This window comes from Gouania willdenowi, chromosome 7, assembly GCF_900634775.1.
Source record: "Gouania willdenowi chromosome 7, fGouWil2.1, whole genome shotgun sequence".
Lineage (NCBI taxonomy): Eukaryota > Metazoa > Chordata > Actinopteri > Blenniiformes > Gobiesocidae > Gouania > Gouania willdenowi.
Window position 1 is genome coordinate 15,360,880 of NC_041050.1, and position 19,941 is coordinate 15,380,820.

General features: G+C 37.6%; 1 protein-coding gene across 1 annotated transcript in view; it reads right to left on the reverse strand.

Moving 5' to 3' along the window:
* The window catches only part of LOC114466715 (voltage-dependent calcium channel subunit alpha-2/delta-3-like), a 177,859-nt gene that overhangs the window by 113,632 nt on the left and 44,286 nt on the right, over positions 1-19,941 (reverse strand). The window contains exon 4 of the mRNA XM_028452390.1: positions 7,437-7,496. Within this exon, the coding sequence (XP_028308191.1) occupies positions 7,437-7,496 (60 nt within the window). The remainder of the gene's footprint in view (positions 1-7,436; positions 7,497-19,941) is intronic.

The window sequence follows — 19,941 nt, forward strand, 5'->3', positions numbered from 1 at the left end:
GACTTTATATTTTGTTAAGCGCACTGAGTCGATTTTGTTGTAATTTGTGCTATATAAATGAAGTTGAGTTGGACTGACACATCAAAAACAGTTGCTTAGTTGCATTTTGGAGATTTCAACAGCTCTCAGGCATACCTGCTGTGAAAAGAGGTGTTAAAAATATTGTGGTGAGATTTTCTTTTTCTTTGCTGCGTTGAGAATTGGGCAGCTGGCAGTTATCAATTCTGCCATGTGTGTCACATCATGTAAAGAAAAATTGATTAGAAAAGTCCATCTGTCAAAACAGAGACATTATATCCTTATGTGAACTTTTAGGAGTTTATCATTTAAAGAAAAAACATACATTATTTAAAAGTATTTAAAGACAAAAACTGTAGTGACTGACATCTGTATTTTCTTAAATATTTAAAACAGAAACACACTAGCGCTTATCGAATTTGGTAAGAGAAGAGGAGCTTTCAGCAATTACTAATTTCTTGTTACCATTTCCTATTTTCAGTTTAGGGGACGTTAATTTACTTTTAATGTTAGATTTTTTACCATTTCATTATATAACCCTACCCGTCACAAGCTGCACTAGTAAGATGCTAGTACGGTACTAGGAAGAATGGTTTTAAATGCTGCTCAATAAACATGAGTTGAGTTTATGTTCTTCATAGTGATTTTACAGCTGTGTTGTATTCGTTGTTTTGTTTTTTCCCAATAAAACTGATTGGTTCTCCACAGTGAACCACATGGACATACTGTACATGTCCACATTACATTAACGAAGGATTCTATCAAATTATTAGGGAGAACCTTATTACTGTACCATCTAATGTAAACAGTTATTCATCATAAAACAACATTATTTTCCACCTCCATACATAAACCCTGATACAAATAATATGTTTACATGCTCTTGATGCTAATATGCAACAGAAGTTCAAAGACCTGAGGGAAGAAGAGCGTGAGACAGTGGAAAAATCTCAAGTGATGTGGAAAAGGTTGACTGTGACACTCCTCCTCCCTCTGGTGTTCGCTTTTAACTCTAATCTCCGTTTAACCCGGCTTTCTGCCTCCAACTCCCTACTCACGTATTCCATGGTGGGAAAAGGACGAATATGCTACTCTAACAGTGAGGAAATGTGAATGGTAAACAACTGGGGAGGAGGAAACCAGAGGGCAAAAAAAAAGGCACCATGTTGAGTAAATGGCTTGAAGGATAGGCAAAGTACAGGGTCAAAAGGCTTTCCAAAAGGCTTAGAATTGATGTTTGTTTAAATTCTACATAGGAATGCAATAAAGTAAAGATCAATATTTTTGTGCAAAAATGAAGGCAATAATATTCACAGGCCAATTTTTATGCATACTGTAAATTACAATACTTGCTGATGCCTGTCACACCAAAGACATGCAGAAGGCCTGATATTTCCTGGACAGAATGACTGTTATTACAAGTATTCCCTATGCTGTTGTTAAAGATTGTGCTACGGTGGCTGAGAAGTGCCAAACACATTTACAAATACCAAAACAAATGTACATTTTTGAGCAAAACACTTTTATAAATGACGAAAACACATTTACAAATTACTGCAACATTTTAACAAAAGATTAAAACAAATGAACAAATCTGTTTTAATATTTGATTTTGGTTAAAAATCGTAAATTGTATGTTAACACTGTGTGGAAGCCCAAGGATTCAAAGTAGACCTCAGTGGTTCCCAAACTGGGATACGTGTACCCCTATGGGTACTTGAACACCTCTCAGGGGTTACACAGAAACATTTGTCAGTTTATATTTTAACAATAAAATGTTCTTTTTTTTTTTGCACATGCACACAGACCTTTTTTCTCATCCATCAACAATTGTATGTGGCACAACTCTTTAAAATACACCAAAAGGTAAAGTCAAAATTCTAAAATGAGTAAAACGTCAGAAATAAATGAATAAAAAAGGCCTAAATTCAAGGTTAATGTTGGACGAGACACAGGAAAGAGTTTAGACGAGCCTTCAAACACAAATAAATAATGTATAACGCAAGCTTAGGGGTACTTGTGATAAGAAGTAAAGGCTAAGGGGTATATGGGGCAATACATTTTGGGAAACACTGCTCTATTATTACCAGTAACAAAAGTGGTTTGTCTCTCTTAAAACCAATAAATAATATACATGCTTGCTTAATTTTTGCATTATGTGGGTTGGTTATAATTTTTGATTTTTCTTGCCTGTACTGTTTAAAAGCTGGTAATTGATGTAACTGTTTGTTGCTTTTTGTCTTTAAACTGAAAAATAATAAAGATATCTTAAAAAAAAAAAAAAAAAAATGTTGTTAAAACAAATTTTTGTTGGCAACAAATCAAAGGAGCAATCAATGGGAACATTCTGTTACGGCAAATTACAGCAATAATTCTTTCCCTGTTTTTCAACCTTTTTTTTTCAAAATATTGTTTGCTTTTGATGGTAAATCATTTAAATTCATACAAGGAAATGCATTGAGATGCTCAGACTCAGTTACATCAAGTTTCCTGAAATTCATAATATGCATTGGACTTCAATGCCAATGCTCAAATAAATGGCTTTAAAGTCTCGTCTCTCCATCACTAACCAAGCATGCAGCAGGAGAAACTCCTGTCAAAGAGGCAAGCACAGGTCAGAGTTCTTTCTTTTTTTCAACTCAGAAGAGTAAATTGCCAAATCAACAAGCATGTGGTGGTCACCTTTTACAGCTCAGTGGTAAGACCCCTGACGGGGGAGCGTACAGGAAAGTATTAGTTATTTTCTCGTCTGCCGCTCCCTTCATACCAAAGCTACATTTTCACTCAATTGGCTGTTTGACTCCAACCTGCTAAGAAGAATTTCATTGGTTGCAGAGGACATGGGAGACTGCGCTCTGCCTTCCTAGTTACAGTACGTGAGCATTGCGGGTAAAAGTGTGAGGGAGAAGAAAAAAAAATTGCTGCAGATTACCGTGCCAATTTCACACAGAAGCAGGGCAGCTCTGGAAAGGATAGATAAGAAAATTCCTATCAAACCGCTGCTAACCAAATATCTATCCAATAGCAATAAAGCACACAAACATTTTATAATAAGCCCCGAATAGTGATGGAGGAGGTTTCACCCTACAGCAGCAATGAGGTATTTTTAGCCCAGCTGATGATAATTACCATCCATTCACCAAGTTGTGCAGTTAAAAGCACTATTAGAAAAACTACCATCAGAGCTGTGCAGGAGCGTGCACGGAAACAGCTCCACAGGTGCACGCATACAGCGCTGGCAAAAAGCCATAAGCATGCTCACGTGCATGTCAATGTCTAACCAGTGTAGTTAAAATGCTAAAAATGCACAAATCTTTTTACTTGGCTAATTCAATACACAATTACTGAAAATGAATTGTTGCAACACATTTATTTAAAGATGAAAGCTCCAGTATTTAGACGGTGTGCTTGCATATATATATAGAATATAATAGCAGAAAACAAGGCATGCATAACAATAGCAATGATGCAAATTAATTACAAGCATCATGCTGCTGAGTGTCTGTGTATGAATTTGTGTAAATGCTGATCGACTCCCCATGATAATCCGTACATCGGTCTTGAAGCATTGGCATAGCACTAATGTCAGCCAGTTCTCCACTATGTATTTTATCTAAATGTATGAGGGGGTCGTTTTTCGCCATAAACTCCATGTGGATAAATATAGCAGGTCATAGATAGATGTCAGCTATTTATCATTGATGACCTGAATTCACTCACCTTGGATCATTCAACAACCTTGTACAACACCATTAGAAAAACAACTGTTTTAGTTTTCTAATAAAAGGTTGTAGAGCTGTTTTTTTTTTAATCTTTTTCTCATGGTTGAAATAATGATTTTTTATACTCTAACATCAAACCACACTATACAAGCAACATTTAATTCAGTGTATCGGGAAACTATTGACAAGTGTGGATAGATTGCAGAATAAAACTTATTTTGAGATTGTTGAGGGAGTTGGTCTCCTTATCTTATAAGCGGAAAAATTATCAATTATTTTTTATAAATGTGAAGGAGAACCACTGTGGACTGGGAGGTCTGAAAGGCACCGCTTGAGTGAATAGCTACTGAAGAGAGAGACAAATTTGTCACAAAACAGCAAATAATGAACAATTAACTATGTTACTGAAATGAATGCAATTAGTATGTTAAGGTTTAGTTTATTCAAACAACTACATAGTATCTGAAGAAATGAAACCTTAACACACTATTAAAAAAGAATACAAAAATAATCTTGCTGGAATTATTATGCAGAAGTCAAAGAAACTTCAAAGAAAACATCAAAGTGATCAGCAGAAGCCTCTGACGCAGTTGCCGGTCAAAACATGTCATAAGATCGAAGTGGATTTAGTAGTAGTAGTAGTAACAGTTATCTGAATAAATGAAACCTTAACATACTATTCAAAAAGAAGACAAAAATAATCGTGCTGGAATTATTACGCGGAAGTCAAGGAAACTTCAGAGGAAACTTCAAAGCGATCAAAGCGGATTTCCAAAGTAACAGTTTTTTGACTAAATGAAACCTAAACACACTATTCAAAAAGAAGACAAAACTATTCTTCCTGCAATTACTATATGAATGCAATTACAAACAGTATTTCAAATAAGTGTTAAGATATCATTATGTTATTTTCTTCATCATTTCCATGTCTTTTTTTTTTGTCAATTTCTCTTCTTCCCGCCATAATTTCCGCAGGCTTAACGAGCCTCTATAATATCTTTTCATCACCACATCAACCGAACAAAGTGATCAACTACCAGTATTGTTCTACGTTACTGTCAATTGAACACTATATGGAGACACACAAACACTAGCCTGGCGAAGCCGCACTTACTTCCTTACTTGTTGTAAGAAAGTGTGTCTGGTTATGTGGCCGTTTCTGCTCACTTACTGGACACAGAGTCGAGCCAATGAGAGCCGAACAGGAAAAAACGTCCTATCCCCTGCGCTAAGTAGTATTAAAACAAACACGACGGAATCGAAACTGTGCTCTGCTCTGTTTTAAAATACCTGGATATATTGTTGAAACCACAACAAGAAGAGGCTTTAAAACTGTAAGTCTGTACCGTACTATACACTGTTTTTGTCTGCTGGCTCCATTTAGGGGAAAAAACTACGCTAGTCGCCCTATTGTCATCACGTCCGCTCTTCGTTTGATTGGTTACTCTGCGCGCGTTTGTCCCACCCCTCCCGAACTCAAGTGCCGAGGAGCACTTCAAGACTAATCGCCTGTTTGAATAATACAAAGAGATTAGGATGAATTCCAGGCTACACAAACACATTACCTTTGGTAAATATGTGTGATTATCAAAATATTACATGATTTAAAAAAAAAAAAAAAAACAGCACCTCTCATGATTATGAATCATAAAGGAAAACATTTTACTTTGTTATGTTTTCAGTGCAGAATTAAGCAAAAAGATCCAAAGATTGGCTGCAGTCAGTGATTAAATTCATAACTGATCCTTTAGTTGCCATTAAAAGCAGCACAGACTATATAGTGTAATACTCCAAGGAGCAGACAGAGTAAACACTCACTCACTACTGCACAAACTACCCCCAAGTCGACTTAGTTTCATATTTCTGCTTTAAACTCAGCTGCTGTGGCTCCACCTGCTTTGGCAAAACTCTCTCTAAAGACATGAGAGATGAGCAGCAAACTCTAGCAACCTTACACTGCACTCAGAAAATAAAGCTGTTAAAGTGGATTTCAGGCAGAACTATGAGAGCAGAAGGCTGGTTTGAGGGTTGCACAAGCAGCTGTGATTAGCTACTGTATATGCATTGGCAGCAAGTTTGAAGAACGGTGGTGGAAACTGCGGGATTAGTTTGACAGGTTTTTGTTTTTTTTTAGTACGTATATGGTGTTTGAAAGTAACAAAAAGATTCATACACTTTGTCTATTCCTGTGAAACGTCTTGCGTGAAAATACAATTGAAAGAATCATCCACTTTGTGTTTGATGTGGTTGCAGCCGTAAGATAAACTGGGATGCATGTCTGCATGCACACGTGTGACATCATCACTTGTATTTGCATCCACACTCTCAACAACCCACTTGTTTTTTTTGGACACATTTTTTCTTCGACTTGCAAACATACTATGTATTAAACATTACAAATTCTCCAGCATTCTTTTACAAATCTTTTGTAATAGTTTTTTTTGTGATTCAACAGTTTTATTTCGAACAAATTGTAAATTAAAATGCACTAATTCAAGAAACAATATTACAATAAACAAAACATTTGGTGCAGATGGCTTCCCTTCAAAAAAGAAAAAAAAAACAATTACATATATTACTGCATACACTTACAGTATTTTTTTGTGTTGAAAATGGAGTGGGTGCATTATTAGTCCCACTGCTCCCGCCTACATTACAGTAACAAATAATGTAATTTTCAGCATCCTGTTTTCTAACCATTGCTAATAACATAATTTTGTCTCATCTTTATATGATTTCAATTATAATACAAACACAAAAAAAACATACGCTAAACCTCATTATTTCTTTATTTCCGCCAATCTTTTCTACCTACCTAAGTCTGTCTAAAAGTCAGCCACTGTCCTTTTCTGCTGTGAGATAACTGACAAACCCACCCACCAGGTTATGTGTACATGTGCCTGCGTGCGCATGCCTCTACTACAGTCCCAGTCCCATGGAGGCACGGTTAGCTTAGCATGTCCGCACTTCGGCAGTATTACACAAAAAAAACAGAGCAAAGGCTCACAATTTGAAATTCCTGAAAATAAGTCCTGGTGGAGCTGCAAACAAAACACTACCTCATTCACCATTTAAGAAGCCATCACACCACTGAGTGTGCAGCATTTGAAGCTCAGCCAGTGGGCTGCTGTTAATGCTTATGAACAGTGAAAAGAGTGAAGAAAATGATAGAGTTCATGGCTTTGAACATGAATAAAAAGCTGCCATTAATGTACAAGTGACTGTAATAAGTGAGAGAGCAAATAACCTGTGTCATGTTCCTTCTGTCATTACATATTGACTGTTCTGTAGAATGTTTGACTTTTAGGAACTTCGATCCTATCGGTTGCAGATTACTTTTAGATTGATATTTTGGCCAAAATTGGAATCGGCGCACCCCTAACAGAAACTGATGATCTGTATCCGTTTGTGTTGTCGGCACAACAGCTTCAATGGGGCAATGACAACCTGAGAGTAACAGGCTAAACCGTTAGCGAACAACATACAGAGACAAATGGGTAAGATAAGATAAGACAGTTTTAAGCTTATTAGCTTGTCAAGCAAAGCAGGATTGATTCATTCCTGATGGTAGGTATAGTATATCCTCTGCACCGACTGTTTTGCTCAATGTGGATCAACCATCAAAATTCATTATCAAGGTAATTCATCTATTTTTCAAGAGCAGGTAATACACATCCAGAAGATATAGAAGCATACCTGCAGGTCCGGATCCTCATCATGCTGTAGGTGGGCTTCCTCTGCTGCCTCCACCAGTCTCTAAAGAATAAATGGCAAAAAGATATATTAGAATAAAAAAGAACTCAGTTTTATAGGATACCAGGCTGCATTAGCTTTCTTTAGCTATAAAATAAGTAGGGATGGGAATTGATAAGAATTTAGCAATTCCGATTCCATTATCGATGCTGCTTATCGATTTGATTCCTTACCGATTCTCTTATCGATTCTCATTGGGAAAAGGAGATAAGAGAATCGGTGAGGGAATTAAATAATACATATGGAATTGTTTGCTTTAACTTTATTATATAATCTTTGTCTCTTTAATTTCCTGCAGGAATATCAGCCCTCTTTTAATCCACCAGGTATTGATTGTTTTCACTGGATAATAATACATACAAAAGTGCTATATAAAATTGATGAATCATTATTATTATATTATATTATTATATTCAGACATAAAGCAAATAATTATTCTGTAAAAAGAACATATTAACCAAAAGTACAGCTGCACTTGTTATGTATTTAAACGGTAAAGCTTTAGTTTAGCTTTTGTTTATAGTTCTATAAATGGACCTTCAGAGACGCCGTCCCTGTTGTTACAGGTCATCAGCCGCGTGTGGGTGGGTGTGTGTGTGTGTGTGTGTGTGTGTGTGTGTGTGTGTGTGTGTGTGTGTGTGTGTGTGAAAGAGCAAACTAAAGACAACGATCAGTACTAGTCCACCTCCCGTGTCTGATTACTTGTTATGAGGACATAAACTGGCACAGAGGTGTTTGTTCTTGTGGAGGTTTGTTGTTTTCGGAAGAAAAGTCCGTGCAAGAAGCAACTTTAGCGCGAGTGTACAGAACCCGGAAGTGACTAGCGTAGCAACAGAGATGCTACAAACAGAGCACGGAGGACAGAGGACTCCACCACAGTGCTGCTGCGGGCGGATGAGGTGGATTCTCCGCGGTGGACAGCAAACAACTATATGGTGGAAGGAGCTTCACATAACATAGCATAAACATAAAATATACAGGACCTGGAGGAGTTTATCGTTAAGTATTTGCAATGTGAGAGGAACCGATAAGCAGAATTGAAATACAAGCAAACAAACAATTCCTAGGAATAGGATTACTGGGAGCCGATTCCCATCCCTAAAAATAAGACACTGATGTGGTGTCTTATATCAGAATCTGCCTGACGTCCACAAACTCCCCTACCTGCACGGGGAAGTCCAGTAATGTGCAAACAGCAGCAAGATTCATAGACTGATGTGACAAGAAAAGAAACTACATTCATGTATATATAAATAATCTGCCCATGCATGCATGTATGTATACGTATGCAAGTGTTTATGTACCATATTTTCTGGCGTATAGGACGCAATTTTTTTCCTTTAAAATTGAGGGTGCAGCCCATGCAGCGGTGTGCTCTGTGTGAATTTTTAAGTCAGTCCCACACATGTCCAGTGTATGTATGTATACAGTATATGTACTGTATGTACTTGTGTGTATATGGATATATGTACAACCCTGTACACAGCCTTTTCCCCTTTTATAACACTTATAAGTTAATTGGATTTTCTTTCCTACATATATAGTGAAACCATATTTTTGTCTCATTTTATTGTTTTGCACATCACAAATGTTGCTATTTTTAATTAATATTTATCATTTTTGTGTGTACATTGTTCTATGTAAACATGTTTCTCATGCCAATAAAGCTGTTTTGAATTGAAATGAAGAGGTTTACCCTTAATGTTACCCTTAAACTTTTCAATTCCACTATGGTTAAAAACTTCACCCTTTGATGTAGCAAATTTTAACATACTGTACGTACACCTATACGTCACACATGCACTCAAATATTGTCTTTTGGCTGCTACTGTCTTATGGGTAGGATCATTAACACCAATAAATTAGTGTAAATCACTTTTTTTTATCCTCACAAAAACTATGATTTTTTTTTTTTCTCTCTTTTTTAATGATATATCCAAAGCAGAAAAGATGTTCCCCATTAAGATAATCAGACTCACTTCAGTAAATTCTTAGACATTAAGTCGTAAAAAAAATAAAAATGTAAAATGTTTAGCAGCTGAGCACTTTCCCAGCTATTCCTTTGGGTAATGGACGTTTATTCCACATTTCAATTCAAATAGATCTAGTTGCAAGTCTACAATTATTCAGTCGGCATCTTTCAGCTGATGATGTGTTTGTGTTCATATGTGCAGCTGGGTTGTTTGGAAGTTAATAATTTAGCCTAGAGACTGACCAATTATTCATTTCAGCACATCTGGCCGTTTCATGGCCAAGTATGCATATTTTTTTTAAATATTAAATTATCGATTCCTTATTGGTCTTCTGAGAGGCTGAAGGTCAAAACCATTAATGCACATATAGGTTCTGGGTGTCTTTAACACACAGGAGCCCCTGATGACTATATAAGAGCAATATTTGTGCACCTGAATGCATTGAGCCATTAAAGAAGCTCCAAGAAACCTCAGGTAGGTTCAAAACAAACTCAAAACAAAGAACATTCTTGAAATAATGAAAAAAAAGGATAATAAAGGAATGGGAGAATCACATTTTCTAAAGGTCTAAACACTTAGCTGCACAATTCTGATGAAATGTCAGACACTGTCTGTGAGTCCAGTGTCGATAGAAACACTCTTTCAGCATTTCAGAGAGGATAATGGCGTGTCCTCGCATGTGTACGATTTCATCTTCTTTTTTGTATAAATGCTGGCATTAGCCTGTAATGCTGCATTTTAAAACGTCAATCACTTTATGAGCAAGTACTGTGTGTTGTCATGTTTATGCAGTGATGGCATTACCTTGATTAGCCCGCTAATGAGGAGAATCTGCATGTGTATCAATCATAATGAAATCTAAGTAATAAAATGTACTTTTTGCCATACATGTAGTCAGAGAAGGTGCGCGCAACAGGCAAAGCTGAAAAACCTTAAACAACAGCAGTGACGAAGTATAATGTTTGTTACAAACATCAGCTGCTATTGTTTGCATTCTGTTTGAGACACGTTTTACAGATAACGATTTTCTAAATCTGAAGATGTTTTTTTTTTATCCGTCACAGACCCCACACATGATGATCAAAAGAAAATCAGACATAGAGCAGTTTTGATCATGCTGTGTGGGGTCTCAACACAGCACACCACACATATACAGTAACCATTCTGTCCCACCACCAGTCTTCCTCCAAGCCAGAAATCATGCGTGATCAAACAAGATCTAACAACGTGACCAAATTCTGCGTTCAAAGCAACACAGAAATCTTGATTTTCGGACCTGCTACTTCAAAAAGCGACTTAGAACTCCAACTGGAGTCGATGAAAAAAGTCAAATATCATACCAGTCAGAACGTCATACTCTCTGATTGGCTCATTTCGCTGTCAATCAAAATTGAATTAGCCTGAGACAGATCATCCAATCCTCATCCATTATTCCAGCGTCCGGAACAGACAGATCCAGCCCACTGCTCCATAGACCTCCTGTGAAGCTCGGCGTCCGATGGGCGGGACTAAGTGCGTCATAACCGAGCATTTATCCAATGAGCGTCTAGTTTGACTGCAGTGGATCAACCCCTAAATCGTCTCCCATTGAAGTCAATTGAAGCTGAACTTCACCACTGTTTATTAACACTGTGACGCTGCGGTAATGAATGAAGAACGTCACGCTGTCACTGTCAGTTTCCTGTTATAAGAAGCTGATTCTGAACTAAACATACATGTGTTCTGTCATATATTTAGTCAATGAAATGTACACACAACACTACATATTTGACCACTGATTTTAGGGGAAGCTGAGGTTCCCTTGTAGTCTTAAAGCATCCGCCACTGCAGTCAGCCACATGCCGCCGCTAAACTCGGTTAAACTCGGAGATCGGAATTTTCAACTCGAAAAAGCCGAGTTCTGAGTGGCCTTGAACGCAGCATATCGTGTTTGTTAGTCAGCTCGCTTCTTGATTGGTACATTCCGTTCCATGTCACAAATCATGTGGTCACGAGTCGGGAGTCGTCAACTTACCCATGAGGAGTTTTGATCATGATAAACTGTATGTACGTTTAATTCACAATTGTCGGCCCTGAACTGTCTTCGTCTCCTCGTGACGGGGGAAAATTGGTAGCCTGCCAATAAGCCACACCCACTTCCTAGCTTTGTAAGAAAGTGAGTAACGTAATGCCGCCATTTCTGCTCACTTCTACGGTTCAAAAGAAACCGAACCAATCAGAGTTGTAGAAAAAGCCATTCGGAGTTGTGCTCTGCTCCGTTTTAGAAAACCTGGATATATCGTTGAAACCACAACAAGAATAGGCTTTAAAACGTAAGTCTGGACCATACTACACGCTATTGTCCTCTGCCGACTCTGTTTAGGGAGCCAGCTTAGCTTGTTGCGCTAAGGTCATCATGTCCGCTCTTCGTTTGATCAGTTACTCTGGTCATGTTGGTCCCGCCCCCTCCCCACCCCCAGAAATTAAACGCCTTGTGAGCGCTTCCATACTAATTACCTGTATTGAACACTGAATAATACAAGGAGATTAAGATGGAGTCCAGGCTAGAAAATTGGGACAAAAACAGCCCAATTAACTTTGTGTGTGTGTTACTGTGGCCCTGCCTGTGCACAGCGTTGGTTTTAAATTTATCTATAAAAAATTGGGGATTTTACTTGTGAATTCTTGTCTAGATTCAGTTTTTGTTTTGAGTCGCTTCTACATTTAGTGGTAGATGACCAAAAGTATCTATTATTGAACATTTAAATGATTGATGTATATCAGATAACCAGGGAAATTTTTCATGTAGTTACCAAAATAAGTAAAAATCCAAAAACTATGTAGAATTACAAGAATTATAGAATTGCAGTAGTTATTCCAAATAAAATAATATCAAATATAAGCAAGTACTACTTTGCAAATTTCCTTTCCACCATATTGACAGGATGCACACTCCAGGTGGTATGTTTGTTTGCATGCATATTGAGTTGCCATGGGCATAAGCAAGTCTGATTGCATGTTTGCGAGTGTGTCAAATGAGCGAGTCATGTCTATTGCCAATAGGTTGTCCTGCTAGAGAGCGTGCTGCAGTTTGAAAAGACAAAGGAAATTACTTTTTCGAGCCGTTCTCGGCTCAGGGCTTTGCTGACAGCATTAAATTAACTGACAGTTGGAGAAGGTCCTGTTGCCCCCTGATTATACCCAAACACATGCATAGAAAGGTACACATTTTAAGTTTTCACCACAGCTGACAGGATTAATGGTGAAGACACACTTGGCAAAAGCAGTTGAAATTAGCAAATACATTTCCCCTATAGACTACAAATAAAGATCCTGTCACTGATTAGAGGACACTGGTTATCATGTGGGGATTTGTTTTTCCCACAGCTTTGATGATCAAAGCAAACCTGGTTTGACCAAAATTGTGCAAAGTTCCAATTAGAGCCTGAACGATAAATCAGTAGGGGTAAATAATCGGTCAGGCTATAATCAGTAGCATAACATCATAGTGATAGGCTCCGTTGCGCATTTTTTTGTGGCCCCACCCCCACTCTCACACAAGTGCATGCTCATATGCATACTCGAGTTACAAATTTGATGAAATTAGACTCGACCTGACAAAATCATGAAGGACTTGAAACTGGAGCCTATTGACTCTGGAAGACTCGGCTTCCTACTCTTCCATGAAAAAATGTTTTATAAAAAATGATTATTATCAATAAGCAATAAGTCTGCCCAAACCACTGCGAGACAGACTTTCATTGACAGGTCCACCTTTAAACAAACTGACAGCCAATAACAAAGCAGCTGAAATCATCTAGCTTGGCTGGGATGTACGCGCACTTGGAGAGAAAATGATATGTTTAAAATTAATTAATTACTTTTTTTATTTGTAAGACAGTGCGCATTGATGAACAAATGTAAAAATTACATGTTGTAAAGGCGCCAGAGTTAGCAAAAATGCTAATTTACATCTGTTGTCCCTTGGCAGGTCACAAAACAAACATTATTCACAAGGCTTAAAGTACATAAATACAATACAATCAGTTAATCAACAATACAAAGCGCATGAATACAAGATTTACAGTTAAAGTGCTCAAATTAAGGTGTGTATTGCCAGTGTATGAATGATATCCTTTGGATTTAAAGATTATACCGTGATTAATAATTGATTTGGAAAAATTATAGCTCCTTCTACCTACCAGTATGATTACTGTTTGTTTGGTTAGCAGCAGAGAAACTGTGAAAATTTTAAAATCCAATCCAATCCAATTTATTTACAAAGCACTATTAAAAACAACTAAGTTGACCAAAGTGCTGTACAACAGGGCAATAAAAATACAATTATGAATACAACAGTACAGTGGCATCACAAAGTACAATTGGAACAGTAAAAATCACCTTTAACACTGGTTAAACGCCAAAGAGAACATGCATGTCTGAAGGTGTGATTTAAAAACAGGAAGGGAGTCAGCCTGTCAGATGTACAGAGGCAGCTCATTCCACAGTTTGGGACCAACTACAGAAAACGCTCGGTCTCCTCTAAGTTTGTGATGCATCTGAAGGACCATAAGCAACGCTTGATCGACTGTGAACATGCTGGGGAGTGGGACACCAGCAGGTCAGACAAATAACGCGGGGCAAGGCCATTGAGGCATTTAATGACAAACAACAATTTTAAAATCAATTCTGTATTTGACTGGGAGCCAGTGAAGAGAAGACAGAAGAGGTGAAACATGATCATGTTTTCGTGAGCCAGTTGGAAGGCGCTAAAAAGATGCTGGATTGATTTGTTTATAAAAGCATTACATCACTATTATTTGACAAATATGTACTCTGTTTAAATAATTCATTGTTTATATCATATATAAACTTGCTCTGTAAAATGGCATTAGTGGTACATTATGTACTCATGACTTGTTAAGACTTAAAATAATGTTGAGGATTTTTTACTTCAATGGCCTTGACTTAGACTTCACTGTCTTGACTTGGGACTTCAGTGACATGACTTGAGACTTATTTAAGAAACAATGACTTATGGCCGCTCGGAAAAGTGAGACGTGGCAGCATCGTTGATGGCGCCTCATTTACGGAGCTGGATGAGAAGCTGCCGCTAACCTCCAGCAAGATGCTAGCCTTTGCCTACGTTTATATGAAAAAAGGGCTATTTTGGTCATTTTACCTTTCTTTGCCCTCATCCTGCCATTTTATCTCCTTTTTTTTCCTGGTCAACTTTCATTCACTCATCATGACTGACAGGTAGGCTATAGTGGTGCAACAAATCATCATTGATCCGTGATCCGCACGGATCTCTCTCCACGGTTCGGCATGCACGTGGTCCGCGGATTGGTTGACAAAAAAAATGCAAAAAAACGTTTTATAATGATCTGCGCATCATTAGTAATGCCTCGATGAAGCCTGTTCCGTGTGTAACGTCCGTGTGTGCGTACATGTGCGCGCGTGTGTGTGTGTGTGTGTGTGTGTGTGTGTGTGTGTGTGTGTGTGTGTGTGTGTGTGTGTGTGGTCGTGTATCTGTGTGTGATTGCGTGAGAGTTGAAGAGAGACACACACACAGGGAGTGAAAAAGAGAGAAAGGAAACGCTCCGTGTGTCGTCATGTTTATGCCTCCGTCCATCCATGTCTTTTAAGGCTCTTATTAAATAAATATTGGCTCGTCTGACTATTGTAAGACTTTGATATTATAAACTCAGATCTGCTTTCTTCTCCTTCTTTCATTCTTTTTTGATGATGTGGGCAGAGGCTAGTTTTTCATTCACTCTCCCTGTTTAAAGGATTAAGGTGTCATGTCTTATATTGCACTTTAATTTGTTTTTATATGATTCAAATTTTTCTTTAAGCATTGGATTGACACCTCAAGTGCAATGTTGTTTGCTTTTAATGAGCAGAAAAATATTGCACTGTGTTCTACAAAATAAATAGAAAGCAAAGTTATTCGTCTTGTCTTTTTCTTTTTTTTTCTGCTAATCCAAAAAATGATCCGATCTGTGACTCAAAACCATGACACGATCTGAAACGTGAGTTTTTTTTTCATCCGTTGCACCACTAGTTATGAAGTAAGGCTGTGCAGTTCATCAAAATTCGATTACGATTTAAATTACACTCAACAATTACAAAATAACAATCGATAAAAAACAATTATTTAAAATTGTATTTATTTGTTCTTTTCCAATTATAGATATGTTTTATTTGCTAAAGCCAAAGCCAAAGCTAGCCTACAGGCCAACACAAGGAAAGCTGTTGCTAGTTGTCTTCAAACATAGCAGGAGAAACGCAGCAAAAACACTTGGTAAATATCAAGGCAAGATAAATTCTTTGGGTTTGATGATGAAGATCTAGAGAAAAGACACCACATGCAACAAGTGTTTTGTGCAAATAAGTGAACATACTTGATTTTTTATTATGATTAAAGAATATATTTTACAATGTTTTGTACAATAATAAACAATGTTTTTGTTGATAAAATAATTGTTTGAATAACCTTAATTTCAATTATGACTAAAATAATGGTGATTGTTATTTTTTCTATGATCGAGCAGCCCTACTATCAAGGTGTTTGTACAAAATACAATTTCCTCCTCCCACATACCAGCATTACCTTATCGACTCGCCCCAAGCTATTCCATTCACAAAACAGGGGCCTGTGGCAATTCTTCACAGCTTCTTTTTTCTGTCCCTTCATGGGCCCCTGGCGCCGTCTGCGACGGAATTATGAATTATAAGATGCCACTTCAATCAGCTGTAATGATTACAAAATTACAACACTAGGAGAAGTGCACAAGTTCACTGTTTACTGGTACATTTTGCCTTTTTTTGATTAATCTATGATGACTGTTTGCAATTTAAGTAACTATATTTTTGAATCATTTCTTTATATTGTATTCTGGAAAAACAGCTTGCACAAAAGTTTGGATTTACAGTCCTTATGGTGACAGTGTTGCACATTAAAGTTCCTTATTTTAAATTCAGTGGTGTTTAACTTTTTGGCTTAAGTGATATTTTGGGTATTATAAAAATATGTGTTCATGTACAGCAGGGGTCCCCAATCCTGGTCCTCAAGAGCCTCTATCCAGCATGTTTTAGATGTTTCCCTCTTCCAACACACCTGATTGAAATGACCAGGATCGTTACCAGGCTTCTGCAGAGCTTGATGATGAGTTCATCATTTCAACCATCAAATTCCATATCTGTCAGGTTCTAATTCCAATCCAAACTTCCACAGCATTGTGTTAACTAATCGACTTGTTACTCCCAATTATTGGTTTTGTAAAGTACTTGCCAGCAGCTGGGCTAGCTGATAAAATAACCAAACATAAAATATGAGAAGTTGACTACATTTTAAACAAGAAAAGACAGCAATAACTGTTTTTGAATATTTTAATAAGACGTTCAAATAATAATGCATTTCAAGTCAGACTTGAAATGAATGACAAGTAAATACCTGAAATCTACATTTTTCTAACACCGTACCTCTCTTTGTTTTGTCAATTTTGCTGATGCCCACAATCATCCACCACCCCTTTTCATCATCTGACATGTAGCATTTATGAATTTCCTGATAAAGTGCTTGTTTACCCTTTTAAAAATTCAAAACAATCAAGTTTTGAGTGTTAACTTTGTCGGTTTAGTGTTGTCCTTGATGCACTTAGATTTTCCTGACAGCTAAAGCTACTGACCTTAACAAAATCCTTTCCATTATGACTGCACTACCAAAGTTATTCTATTTAGCAAAGGTTTGTCAGTTAGTGCCAAGCTATGCCTCCTGTGGTGTCAGAGAAGCTGAGGGAGGGTGGATGTTGGCTCACAATCATTATTGACTGGAAGGGAAGTTTTTTGTTTTGTTTTTTTTGTTTTTGCATATGTGGTCATAGGTCATACAACTATGCATATTTTATTCTTGCAAAAAAGAAAATACATTTATCATTTATGTGTAACAGTGACCAGTCACCAGCAACAAAATGCAATACTACCAGGGGTATTACATTGTGTAACCTGGGTTTGTCTTGCATTTTGCTAAATAAATTTAAAAACATTAAAAAATTAACTGACCTCTGTTGAAAAAACTCATCTTGTTATGTTATGTTAATGATAAATCATATCAAGTGTGGCAAAAAAGTGGTAAAGTATTGTTGGAAAAATGTATGCTGTCAAAGTGAATGTGTTTTTATCGCGTTAACGCATTATCTTTATTACCGATAGTTTTAACGTGCATTAATCACAGTGACCGTGGTTCATCGAAAAATGCGTTATGTGCGCAGTTGCTGGAGCAGTTAAAGCTGCACTACCTGAATCTTGAACCATGACAGAGGGACATGGCTGAATTCAAAGCATAAATCCCACCCCCACTCTGATAATCCCTCCCAGTCTCGTCCTCTGGAAGTGCACGACGTCGCTCACGAGCGCTGAATGTGCACACAAATAGGTTGACAGTCTGAAGTTGCAGCCAAGCATCTCTTTCTTTTCTTGCTTTGATTTTCTCTTTTCAGGTTTTTACAGTATATACAGTAACAGCAAGCGCAGGTATAGCAAACTTTCCTGGTGGGTGTTCGGCAGCCATGCTTTTACTGAGAAGAAGTTGGCACCGTGCTCGTGCTTCACTATATATCGCGGCAGCCAATGAGAAGGCTCCTTTGTGGGCTCTGCTCACCCCTACTTTCTCTAAATCCTGTGATTGGAGTTGGAGGGGGTGACCGCCAAAATTCTGTCGTCCGGGGTTTTTAAATTAAAATACTTAATTATAAGGCACAAACAGCACGCAGATGATTACTTTTACGATATATACCATATGATGCTAAAAATGTTTTTTTTTTTTTTTATTAAAGAAAATATTTTGAGTACCTCAGCTTTAAGACACGCCCAGTCACTCTCCACAGCGGCGTGTACAGCTTGCACAAACACCCTATGAACACATGCACACACAATCATTAACATGACGCTAACCCACACGTACACAATGCTATACATCCACTATAGCATGAGCCCCGGAAGACCAACTCTCACACAGGCTCATACCAGGGAGACAAATACACAACATCAAGGAGTCACATAATATGTGCACACGCACATATAGATGGGGATACACAAATAATGTGGCTGTTGTACATACAGACTTGATTAACCCTTAGACGAGAATCAGCTCTTTTTAAAAACAGAGTCACAAACATCACAGCAGCTGAACGCAGTCTTCAACAAAGCTGTCAATCAATGCTCATTGGTGGCTGAGGGAGGAGGAAACACAAGTCCCTCCTACTAGCTTTTATAGGAGGTCTGGGGCCAAGAGTGCTTGTTCATGACGCAAGAAGAACCAACAAAGGCAGTCTCATTGTCAGCCAACTGCAATAGCCAGGTTTCAGCCCATAGAGAGCTGTCACTCTGACAAAATATAAGAAATTGAAATACTTTAACTAAAATGTCAAGTGTTGGACAAAAATAAATCAACAACTGGACTTCAAAACAAAATACATTTGTTTTCAGCAGAAAAAATGTGGTTTGGGGGTTAGTCACTTTTCAAATGATGATGCATTATGGGAAGCTGAGGCCCAACATGTCTGGGAAGTGTATTTTTTGTTGTTGTTGTTGTTGTCCCTGTGCACTGCAAAGTGTGTGTGCGTGCTATGACCAACATTGAAGTGCAGCGTCCAGTGCGTGTCAGAAGAGGAATAAATGACAATGTTTTGCAACTATCTGCAGACACATGCAAAGGCAGAGACTCAGTAATAAACTGAGTTATCACATTTCAGGAGGTAACACAAACATCTGTCTAAAGCAGTCACAGAAGGTGAAGGCATGATAAATACTGAGGACGACTAGTTTTGGGATTGTTTACACGCAAGCCTTAACTATGGTCTCAGTCATTAGCAGCATTAGAGGTGGACTTTTTACTGCCAATTCCCTTGATTGTAGGGGTGCGCTTTGCCATGAATCTGATGATACGATTCATGATTTGCATGTCACGATACGATATATCGCAATACTAAACAATACGACATACATCGAGTGTCAAATACAAATTCCACCTTTACAAGTACAAAATTGTATGAAACATAATTCATTTTATTTTTTTTAAACTTGTGAGAGCAAGTAAATGGTAAATAACTGTAATTAAAAGTTTTTTGATAAAAAGTCAATTTGGACATTTTTTTGGATCGATATGATAATCGCGCAGTGAAATATTGCAATATATTGCCAAATCGATTTTTTCTTACACCCTTACTTGATTGAAACCTAAAATATAGTAAGCACACCAGTCACAAATAGTACGAGAAATATTACGCTGCAGGAAGACTTACACTAACACCATCTGTTCCTGTGTTCCTGCATAACAGCGTGTTTGACAATGGCCTCAGCTAAATGCACACTCTGCTGTTAGCTGGTTAAAAACAGAAATATCATGCGTAATCATGTTGTTGTGACTGTTTGGCTCAGACATAGGTGATATCTAGACCTAGCAGGGCTACAATTGACTCATTCAAGTTCAG